The following is a 12445-nucleotide window of genomic DNA, read 5'->3' as shown; positions in this document are numbered from 1 at the left end:
ACAACTATAAATGTGTGACTTTCTCCTGGGCAGAGTGAACCTCTGTATGTTCCAGTGAAGTTCCAGGACGTTCCTGTTGACCAATCAAATTGTTTGATGGGAGACTGCGAATCTTGTGAGTACATAGTTGATGTTGTCTGTGTTTTAAAGAAATAGCATGACTATTATCTTGTTTTTAACATTGTATCCCCCTCTGAATTTACTAAAACCACAGAAGTAAGCGTACAGTACGTGCTTAACCCTCGTGTTGGCCTTGAGTCAAATTGATCCATTTTCTGTTAATTTTTTCTTCTTTTGTTCACAAAAAATGGGCCGTTGAAATAAGCACTGAAAATGTCAACATTAAAAATATCAAACGTTGGAAAAAACATCAAGAAAAGCACCCACAATGTTGAAAAAGGGGCAAAAATGTCGGAAAAAGGGATAACCATGTTAAAAAAACGTTTGTTTTTTTCATGGTTGATGGGAAGACAACACAAGGGTTAAGGTTTGTCTGATCTGTGATTGATAAACTCATCAGTTAGGGCTCCTAAATAAAAGATGCAACTCAACAACAGAGGGCAGCGGTGAGCTGGGGAAATGGACAAGAGGAACCTGTCAGACCTCTTTCGGCAACTCTCACACTCAGTTTTTTATTCACATCCCATCATAATAAAACCAAAGGATTCCTCTCTCCTCTTCTCTGTCTTGGCTGGGTTTCGTAGAGCGATTGAAAAACCTAATGATCTTTTGGGCTTTTCCATACTTTCAGGAGAGCTGTAAGTGGGCAATCACACCCAGCAAAGTGATCAGGCAATTTTGCGCGGGGGGGGGTGTCAATAAAGTGGCCCGTTTGGTTGACGTCCTGTTGTGCTCTTACACCCCCAACAAAGCACAAGTAAACGTTTTATTCCACAATTCTTGTTTTCTGTCAGATCGTTTATAGATCTTGACAATTCCAACCACACTTGAACGCATCTTTGTTTAACGGGGGGGGGGGGGGGGGGTGGATGGAGAGAAAGAGGAAGAAAAGGAAGGTTGTTGCAGGAAACATCAGCTATCACACAAACTCCCGGGCAGTCGGGTGCTTGTGTTTCATTTCTTACCCTCCACAGTGTTTTAAAGCGTTCTCGTGGCAGCAATAGAGGCAGGGATGGTCCCTGTTTCCTGTTTCCTGTTCAGGATTTGCACACCGCCTCAAACCACAACTCAAAACACACCAACAATCAAGTGAAGTTTATTTCATCCATAAAAATGGAAATTACAGTGCTCACACTCGCCATCTTACCCATAAAAAAAACTAGAGAATAAACACAATACCACAAATACACTACAATATCATACATAAATACAATATATATAAAATAAAACCTTTTTAAAATGTACGTTTAAAGTGCTTATTGTGCTGTCTAATAGCCTGAGGTATAGAAGAAAGAGCGTACCGCTTAGTTTGTCACAGGAGGTCTTAGCCTACCGTCTGATCTTCGCTTACACCACTGGCCACCGCAGCGTGACGTCCGGTTGCGTTTCTGGTTGAGTCAGTTTCAGCTTTTTGCAACTTTTTGTTGCGTGTCTGAAAAGGCGACGCACTTCTTCTACGGCCCAAAACCTCAGAGTAAAGGTTCTGAGTCCATTCGGGTTTCTCTGGTTTACATGTTTGGCACCTGTTTTTAAAATGGCACGACTTTTGTTCAGCTCAGTCAGACATTAGCATTACATTAGCATTACATTAGCATTACATTAGCTTAATATTTTGGGTTATGAGATAAAATGGTCTTGCTGCAAATTAAAATGGAGCCTCCAAATAAAAAATAAAAAAATCAGCTCGTCCCTGCCTCTGTCAATCAACTCCTCACTCTTTTTGTACTTAAAACATAAAATTGTAAGATCATTACCTCTTCTGAAGAGTCCATGTTTTTTAAAATCCTCCAAGTCTTCCTTGATTTGACGGGTTAAATGCTGCTAGCAACTCTGTGGAGGAGGGGTGGGGGTGGTGCGCGATCACAGAAGGCTTGCGCCATGGTGGATGCACCAACAGTGTTGTTGTCGTTACTTAGAATTCGTCATGGAGCCGACATTAACCATGCACTACAGCTAAAGTAGCTTTCCATTGATTGGGAGGGGGAAAATACCCTAGTGTCAAATGTTTCTTGCACAATTTAAACCATTTCTTCTTCCCAGCAGCTTCCAGAAAGCAGCGTGTGCGGTTCAGTAACATCATGGAGGTGCGTCAGCTGCCCTCCACCCAGGCCCTGGAGGCCAAACTGTCCCGCATGTCCTACCCGGCGGCCAAGGACCACGAGGCCATGCTGCGCACGGTGGGCAAGCTAACCATCACCGACGTGGCCCAAATCAGCTTCTTCTTCTGCTTCGTGGTGAGAAACCAGTCCGCTGGAATGCAGATTTTGATTTTACATTGCTGGAACAGATTATAGACATGACGCAATCATGGTGGGTGGTAAGGATTTAAATTAATAACACACACTTGATACTTCTTTGTGTGTTACTATCCCAGCTGTGTGTTTTGCTGGCATTAAAATGCTATTTTGCACATACTTATTATGTAAGTTATCAGAAGGTGATGGGTTATGAGCCCACATTCTTGCCTTTCTTTCTTTCTTTTTTCTACTGTCTTTTTGTCAAAGTTTTATTGTTCTTTTGAAATTTGTGTCTCGTTTTTCAAAGTTTCTGTTACTATTTTCAACCTATTCTTGCCTTTCTTCCTTCTTTCTACCGTCTTTTCCAAGTGTTTTTTTCCTTTTCATTAGCATTTAAATGTTTGTTACAAGGCTGTAGTTACTTCTACTACTTCTAAGTTTTTGTCACTTTTTTTTTAACCTATTCTTGCCTTTCTTCCTTTCTTTTTTCTACTGTTTTTGTCAATAATTTTCGAATTTTGTCGCTTTTTGGATTTTTTTGGTCACTTTTGTCGCCCTAGTGTTTCCTTCCTACTTTATACTGTTCTCTTTCAAAGTTTTTATTGCTCTTTTGAAATTTGTGTCTCTTTTTTGAAAGTTTTTGTTTCTATTTTCAACCTATTCTTGCCTTACTTCCTTCTTTCTACCTTCTTTTCCAAGTTTTTCGCTTTTTTTTTTATTAGCATTTAAATGATTTCCCGGTACAAGGCTGTTGTCGTTAGTAAAACTATCGCTGACATCACTGTATTTTTTTCTCTTTATACAGACTTTTTTTTCCTATCCAAACCTTTTTGCTCTCATTAGGGGGTACATGGCATAAAAACCAGTTCAAAGAGGGAACGTCATTGAAAAAGCTTGAGAACCACGGCTGTAAGGTGTAGAAAACGTCCCACCACTGCTTCTGTTTCTCTTGCAGTGGTTCCTGGCCAACCTGTCCTATCAGGAAGCCCTCTCCGACACGCAGGTGGCCTTCGTCAACATCTTATCCTCCACCTCAGGTGACTCTTTCTCAGGAAAATGAGAAACTGTGTGTTGGTTAGGTGTTGTCAGCCATCATATATGGCATCATATATTTTTATTAACCTAAAGAGAAGTATACCCACTGCTTTGACTGGTCTGTCTGATGCCACTGTCTGGTTCACTTCTGTTCTTTTTAAGCCCCTTGAGACACATTTGGGAGTTATGATATTATTAGGCTATATAAATGAAATAGTCTGGACTTGACTTTCCCTTCTCCGTCTTCAGGCCTGTTCACGCTCATCTTGGCAGCCATTTTCCCCAGCAACAGCAGCGACCGCTTCACCTTGTCCAAACTGCTAGCTGTGGCTCTGAGGTAAGGGCTGAATGAGAGGTTCAGGGCATGCTGGGAGCTCCCAGTGCTGAGCAGATATTTGCATTAGCGGATTAATAATTTTTTTTTTTTTTTGTCCATCTGAGGCGTCTCCATGCTTTGCATTTCTATTTCTGTTTTCTAAAACGCCATCCACCTACTTTGGTGGAAGTAATAGTGGAAATTCATGAAGTTGAAGTTCTTGGGGACCAATGCTATAATTAACTGGATGAGCTTTAAATGTCTTTTTTTCATCCTTAACCCCATTTTACGCTGGTTCAGACCAATAAAGCTCCACAATTACTGGCCAGATTTTTAGGAAAATCCTTTGTTCATGGTCCCTAAAAGAAAAACCCACGCAAACTGACCCTGGCATGCCTGATACATCTTTAATGTTTTTTGCCTAAGGCCCCTATTTGAATTTAGTTTTATGTGTAGTCTTTGTCTGAAATGTTTATAAATTAAATGTTAATTTTAGCCAAATAGTTTCATTGACTCTGAGTCAAAATGAACTGATTACATGTTGGTCACAGGTCAGTGTAAGTCGAGTCATTGCTTATTTCTAAGGCTTTAAAAACAGCCCAATTGTCACAATGTTATTGTTTTCATCAAACACTCTCTTATTACTCTGTTGCCAGACAAAAAGGATGAAATTGGATAATTTAGAAAAACCCCAAGTTATGTTTGACAATGCTTTTGGCATCCACTGCCAACATTTTAAGTTCTATGGTTAAGATTAGATAAAACTTTATTCATCCCACAGTGGGGAAATTCCCTCGTTACAGCAGCAGCAGTTTTCTACAGTAAAAGCAAAAAAAAACAAGTAAACACACAAACAAACAGGCAAACAACAGACTATAGACTGGATGTAAAATGTGGTTGCCATAGTACAAAAAACAATATTGCAGTGTAAGTAATTGATGTTAAAATTAAATTGAATATGTAAATAAAGTAATAAAGTAGGTAACCATAATATAAATTATATTTACCTGTGACCATAAATAATATTGAAAAAGTAAGTACTTGTAATGGAAAAATATAAATACAGATATTAAAGGTGTACTGAGAGTAAATGAAAAACAGGAACTACAACATGTTGGGGAAGGATTGTAGTTCCATTAATAAAGCAACGTTAACTGCCAGTCTGTGATGTCATGCAGACTCTGGTCTCCTATATCAAAGTCAGACCCCCCACAGCCCATCCCCCAAAACACAAAATCTCCTGCATTGTCCCTTTAACATTAGCCATACAGTTAACCATGATGTGCACAATTGTCCGATTAGATTCATTGTAAAATGTCTTGAAATAGCCCCGTTTACCGGTAGTTTCTCTCTCGTTTAGCATGGGCGGCGTTACCCTCGTGAGTTTCTCCATCATGGACAGCCCGGATGACAAAGGCGTCATAGGTAACCATGGACATTCCTCTTTTGCACCAATGTAGTTAGAAAGCTCCTTGCCAAATGCGATGATTGACTTTTCCCTGAAGGGTCTTTGTGGTCCCTGGCGGGGGCGGTGCTGTACGCGGTCTACATCGTAATGATCAAGAGACGAGTGGACCGGGAGGACAAGCTCGACATCCCCATGTTCTTTGGTAAGCACATGCTCAGTAACATCTGCTTTTAAGGACAAGGCCAGTCTTCAAAAGATATGTGTACTGATTTTTGCAGTTGTTTAATTTACAATATCCTAAGCCATGTCTGCACCCTGTCTGTGTACTACAACAATGGCGCCCAATTTGGGGCCTGCGGGTCAAGTTCATCCAGGACCCACTATGGCATTTGACATGCTCATGCTTATTGTCCTCTTATTTTGAAAGTGGTATAAAATCTACAAAACGTATATTTTGTGGAGCTAAAAATGACTTCACCTGTTCATTATTGGAGTTTAAAGCCCAGTGCTGGTAAACCTCCACTCTTCATTACAGCGGTTACAACTTAATTTTTCAGTCAGAAAGGTGTCTTTACTTTAACCCTCATGTTGTCCTCGGGTCAAATTGACCCGTTTTCAGTTTAAAAAATGGGCCGTTGAAATAAGCGCTGAAAATGTCAACATTAAAATATCTAAAAACTTTTAAAAAAAAACACCAAAAACCTAAAAATAAACCCACAATAGGACCCACAACATTGAAAAAGTGACAAAAACGTGGGAAGACAACGCAAGCTTTAAAATATATGTTCCCAAAAAAAAGCATATGGATCATCTCTGGAAATGAGTAGAATTACTGTAAAGCCGATTTTAAAGAGCAGTGTAGATTTAGAAAGTACATTTTCTTTAAAATATAATACATTTTAATGTAATGTAATTTCACGTAACATCTATTTTTGGCCCGTGGCCTTCCATACAGATACATCTTTGGCCTTTCATTTACTAGATATGTACTAGACCATAATATGTCTTTTCCACCAAGGCTAACCAGGTGCTGGTTCTGGTTCTGGTGCTGGTGCCAGTTCGGTGCTGGTTCTACTCTCCAGTTCTCTAAGAACCAGCTGGATCTTCCCCAGCCTGAGACCCAGCAGACCGTTGGTTTCCTCCCCAGACCACGGTGGTTCTGGTTTCCTCCCCAGACCACGGTGGTTCTGGTTTCCTCCCCAGACCACGGTGGTTCTGGTCTCCCATCCATGTCCAAGCTAACATCATAGCTCTCTATGGTTAACAGCGGACCGGGGTTTTCAAATATGGCCACCAAGTTTCTGTTTTCGAACGTCATGATAACCCCCCCCCCCCCCCCCCAGCAGCTGACGTAACCGGGTCTTATCTCTAGACCAGCGCTACGTGTGTGCTGAGTTGGAACCCTTTTTCTTGGCCCAGAGCCAGGTTTACTTGTGTGGAAATTCGATATTTGGCACCGACCCCGACCCAGCACCAGAACTTCCTTGGTGGAAAAGACATAACAGGAGCCCTGCACAGCTTGACACTTTCTACTCCAGGAAGTTGTCCCCGTTTTCTTTAGAGCTGTCTAACCTGGAGCTGCTGTGTGTCTCCCAGGGTTTGTGGGTCTGTTTAACCTGCTGCTGCTGTGGCCCGGCTTCCTCCTGCTCCACTACACGGGCTTTGAGGCCTTCGAGCTTCCCAGCCAGCTGGTGTGGACCTACATCCTCGTTAACGGCCTCATTGGGACGGTTCTCTCAGAGTTCCTCTGGCTGTGGTGAGCACCTTTCTCGTTATTCATTCAGGTCATAAGTCTGGCACCAAACCTTCACCATTTACCTCAGTTTTGAGAATACACAGTATTTCAGAAATTGTTAAATGCTGGGACTGGTGATGCTTCTTTCTCACCACAGGGGCTGTTTCCTCACGTCGTCTCTGATCGGGACTCTGGCGTTGAGCCTCACCATCCCACTCTCTATCATGGCAGATATTTGCATGCAGAAGGTAGGTTTCCCACTACAGGTTCTCAACAATCAGCGTAGGAGTTTAAAGTAAGATTCAAGATAATGTTCGAAGAGCTCGGGGTCAGAGCAGATTGCAAAATTAAAAGTCTGCTTAAAGGGATAGTTTGGATATTTTGAAGTGGGGGTTGCAGGAGCACTGGCATGGAAGCTGAGCAATGTACTGCAGCGAAAAAGGCCACCTAAAAAAACAAAATTCAGTTTCAGTGGACGCCATACTTTGGTTTTTTTGCTGCTTTCCCTTGCCGTCAGATAGTCCTTTCTGATGAGGAACTGACGCTGTTATATCTATCTTTGCTCTCTTCAAAGCCAGCAGACAGTAATTGTACCTCTCAGAACACCAGAGTTGCTGGGCTACCGCAGCCTTGATTGCTAATTTTGTGCTGTGCGACTTTGGTGAATTTCGTATTAACCTTTTTAAAACACCAAAGTCATACATTAACACAAACAAAGTCATCGATGGAGGCAGAAGTAGACCAGCAGCGCCCATGTTCTGCAAAGTAAAGTTACTTTTTTTCCTGTCAAAGGAGTCCGGTGGCTTTGACGAGAGCATGCATAACGGCTTCAGTTCCCCGTTTTAAGGACTGTCTGACAGCAAGGTAAGGAGGTGAAAATACTCCATACTACAGTATAGATGGGATGCGGAAGTTTGGGCAAGTAAATTTATTAATGTTGCCAAGAAGAAGCCAAGAAAAGATGGAACAATCTCCAAAAGGCATCAAATGACAGATTAGACATTCGTATAACATGTCACAAAAAGTTAGTTTTTTATTTCCATCATCTACACTTTCTAAATAACAGAAAACAAAAAAATGGCGTCTGCAAAATTTAGGGCACCCTGCAGAGTTTATAGCATGCATGCCAAAGTGAAAGTATAAAACACACCCCACTATAAAACATCAGAACGATCCCTAACACACTGACTATGGAGAAGTAGCTCTCACCGCCACTATAAAAATCAGACACTCCCTAACACCTGGACGATGGAGAAGTAACCTCATCCAACGCCACTATAAAACATCAGACGTCCCTAACACACTGACTATGAGAAGTACTCATCCACCCCACTATAAACATCAGAACGATCCCTAACACACTGACTATGGAGAAGTAGCTCATACCACCCCACTATAAACATCAGAACGATCCCTAACCACTGACTATGGAGAAGTAACTCATCCAACGCCACTATAAACATCAGAACGATCCCTACACACTGACTATGAGAAGTACTCATACCACCCACATAAAACATCAGAACGATCCCTAACACACTGACTATGGAGAAGTAGCTCATACCACCCACTATAAACATCAGAAGATCCCTAACACACTGACTATGGAAAGTAGCTCATACCACCCCCCTATAAACATCAGAACGATCCTAACACACTGACTATGGAGAAGTCTCATACCACCCACATATAAACACAGAACGATCCCTACACACTGACTATGGAGAAGTAACTCATACCACCCCACTATAAACACATCAGAACTGTCCCTAACACACTGACTATGGAGAAGTAACCATCCAACGCCACTATAAACATCAGACTAGACCCTAACACACGACTATGGAGAAGTACTCATCCACCCCTTATAAAACTCAGAACGATCCCTAACCACACTGAACATGGAGAAGTAGCTCATACCATCACCACCCCAACCCTATAACATCAGAACGATCCTAACCCTGACTATGGAGAAATGCTCATACCACCCACTATAAACATCAGACACTCCCTAACACACGGACTATGGGAAGTACTCTACCACCCCCACTAAAAACATCAAACTGTCCCTACACACTGACTATGGAGAAGTAACTCATCCAACGCCACTATAAAACATCAGAACGATCCCTAACACACTGACTATGGAGAAGTAACTCATCCAACCCACTATAAAACATCAGAACGTCCCTAACACACTGACTATGGAGAAGTAGCTCATACCACCCCACTATAAAACATCAGAACTGTCCCTAACACACTGACTATGGAGAAGTAACTCATCCACCCACTATAAAACATCAGAACGATCCCTAACACACTGACTATGGAGAAGTAACTCATACCAACGCCACTATAAAACATCAGAACGATCCCTAACACACTGACTATGGAGAAGTAACTCATACCACCCCACTATAAAACATCAGAACGATCCCTAACACACTGACTATGGAGAAGTAACTCATCCAACGCCACTATAAAACATCAGAACGATCCCTAACACTGCCTAGGGAAGTAACTCTCCAACCCCTATAAACATCAAACGTCCCTAACACACTGACTATGGAGAAGTAGCTCATACCACCCCACTATAAAACATCAGAACTGTCCCTAACACACTGACTATGGAGAGTAACTCATCCAACGCCCATTAAAACATCAGTAACGATCCTAACACAGCTGACTATGGAGAAGTAACTCATCCAACCCACTGTAAAACATCAGAACGATCCTAACACACTGACTATGAGAAGTACGCTCATACACGCCCCTATAAAACATCAAACTATCCCTAACACACTGGACTTCTGGAGAGTAGCTCATACCACCCCACTATAAAACATCAACACTCCTACCACACTGACTAGAGAAAGCTCATACCACCCCCAACTATAAAACTCAGAACTGATCCCTAACACACTGACTATGGAGAAGTACTCATACCACACCCACTATAAAACATCAGAACTGTCCTAACACACTGACTATGGAGAAGTATCTCATACCACCCCACTATACACATCAGAACGTCCCTAACACACCCGGACTATGGAGAAGTAACTCATCAAGCCACTATAACATCGAACGATCCCTAACACACTGACTATGGGAAGTACCTCCATCCACGCCTATAAAACTCAGACGATCTGTCCCTAACACACGAACTATGGAGAAGTATACTCATACCACCCCCTCATAAAACATCAGAACTGTCCTAACACACTGACTATGGCAAGTAGCTCATCACGCCACTATAAAAACATCAGAACGATCCTAACACACTACTAGGAGAGTAACCTCATCCCGCCAACTATAAAACATCAGAAACTTCCCTAACACACTTGACTATGGAGAACGTAACTCATACCACCCCACTATAAAACATCAGAAATGTCCAAAACACTGACTATGGAGAAGTAACTCATACCACCCCACTATAAAACATCAGAACTGTCCCTAACACCGTGACTATGGGAAGTAACTCATCCAAACCCACTATAAACATAGAACGATCCCTACCACACTGACTATGGAGAAGTAAACTCATCCAACGCCACTATAAAACATCAGAACTGTCCCTAACACACTGACTAGGAACGTAGCTCATACCACCCCACTATAAAACTCAAACTGTCCCTAACCCACCTGACTATGGAGAATTAACTCATCCAACACGCCACTATAAAAACATCAGAACGACCTAACACACGGACTATGGAGAAGTAACTCATCCAACGCCACTGTAAACGTCAGAACGATCCCTAACACACCTGACTATGGAGAAGTAGCTCATACACCACCCACTATCAAACTCACACCGATCCCTAACACACTGACTATGGAGAAGTAGCTCATACCACCCCACTATAAAACATCAGACACTCCCTAACACACACTGACTATGGAGAAGTAGCCATACCACCCCCACTATAACACATAGACTGTCCCTAACACCACTGACTATGGAGAGTAAGCTCATACCCCCCCCCACACACTAAACATCAGAACTGTCCCCTACACACTGACTATGGAGAATAGCTCATACCACCCCCCTATAAAACACATAACGATCCCTAACACCCGGCCTATGGAGAAGTAACTCATCAACGCCAACACTATAAAACATCAGACAGATCCCTAACCACTGCTATGGAGAAGTAACTCACTCCAACCCACTATAAACATCAGAACTGTCCCAACCACTGACTATGGAGAGGAGCTCATACCACCACCCCCACTAAAAACCATCAGAACTGTCCCTAAACACACTGACTATGGAGAAGTAGCTCATCCAACGCCACTATAAAACATCAGAACATCCTAAAACCCACTGACTATGGAAGTAAACTCATCAACCCACATAAAACTCATAAACGTCCCTACCACTGACAAATGAGATGTATGGATGAAGTAACTCATACCCACCCCACGATAACAACATCAGAACTTTCCCTAACACACTGACTAGGAGAAGTACCCTCATACCACCCCACATAAAACATCAGAACTGTCCCTAACACACACTGAATATGGCAGAACTCATCACAACGCCACTATAAAACATCAGAACGATCCCTACACACTGCACTATGGAGAAGTAAACTCATCCAACGCCACTATAAAACATCAGAACGATCCCTAACACCACTGCTATGGGAAGTAACTCATACCACCCCACTAATAAACATCAGACCTGTCCCTAACACACGACTATGGAGAAGTAACTCATCCAACGCCACTATAAAACATCAGAACGATCCCTAACCCCACGATGGGAAGTAACTCATACCACCCCACTATAAAACATCAGAACTATTCCTTTAAATATGGGCAACACTTTCAATCGTTTACTTTGTACTATATTTGTCATATCACTACTCGAGTTAATGTTTGTGACTTAAATTGGGGGTCAGACGTGTTCTCAAATTTGGACATATGTTTCTAAAGTCCAGTTATGACAGTAGTTGTTAGTAGTTAGTTCCTTTCCTCCATCTGTTTGTGTGGATAGGTTCGTTTCTCTTGGCTGTTTTTTGCCGGGGCGGTCCCCGTCTTCCTCGCCTTCTTCATCGCCACGCTCTTATGCCACTACAACAACTGGGACCCCGTCCTGGTGGGGCTGAGGAGACTGTACGTCTTCATTTGCAGGAAACATCGCATTCACAGGTACTCGGTGTTGGATTATACAACATGGCGCCACAGCAGATTTCTGGTGGGGGGGGTTGTGCTTTCACAGTCATGCCACGGGATTTCCTTTCTTTAAATCATCTCAAAAATGCTCTTAATGATCCATCCATCCATCCACCTCAGGCCTGCAGTCGGCTTTTAGCAGTAACAAGGACCTCGTGGGTGGGGAATTTCAAAATTGGGAGGACAAATTAGCATTTGGAATGTTAAAAATTACCATAGTCGTTTTATTTCAAATGGCAAAATCAGTGTTTTCCAAAGCCCGAGCTGACGTCCCCCGATGTAGGCTAAAAACCCGTTTAAAACTTGCCCTGTTGACGCCTGTTGGGTGCTAACTCTAACAGGAGGATAACTCGGTGTAAGCAGCACTGATTGGTTAGTTTTTCTCTCTACTGACAGACCTGATT

The 12445-nt window shown here is 42.3% G+C and overlaps 1 protein-coding gene across 3 annotated transcripts in view; it reads left to right on the top strand.

The window, feature by feature from the left end:
* The window catches only part of LOC116698247 (solute carrier family 35 member F5), a 22998-nt gene that overhangs the window by 5263 nt on the left and 5290 nt on the right, over positions 1-12445 (top strand). For 2 of the 3 annotated variants that reach the window (XM_032530062.1, XM_032530063.1), the window contains 9 exons: positions 34-115; positions 2161-2354; positions 3313-3394; positions 3642-3729; positions 5069-5133; positions 5214-5318; positions 6713-6872; positions 7009-7099; positions 11863-12017. In XM_032530062.1, coding sequence (XP_032385953.1) covers positions 34-115; positions 2161-2354; positions 3313-3394; positions 3642-3729; positions 5069-5133; positions 5214-5318; positions 6713-6872; positions 7009-7099; positions 11863-12017 — 1022 coding nt within the window. The remainder of the gene's footprint in view (positions 1-33; positions 116-2160; positions 2355-3312; positions 3395-3641; positions 3730-5068; positions 5134-5213; positions 5319-6712; positions 6873-7008; positions 7100-11862; positions 12018-12445) is intronic. The other variant, XM_032530064.1, reaches the window with a different exon arrangement.

Source organism: Etheostoma spectabile, chromosome 11, assembly GCF_008692095.1.
Source record: "Etheostoma spectabile isolate EspeVRDwgs_2016 chromosome 11, UIUC_Espe_1.0, whole genome shotgun sequence".
Taxonomy (NCBI): Eukaryota; Metazoa; Chordata; class Actinopteri; order Perciformes; family Percidae; genus Etheostoma; species Etheostoma spectabile.
This window is presented reverse-complemented; position numbering and strand designations above follow the sequence as displayed.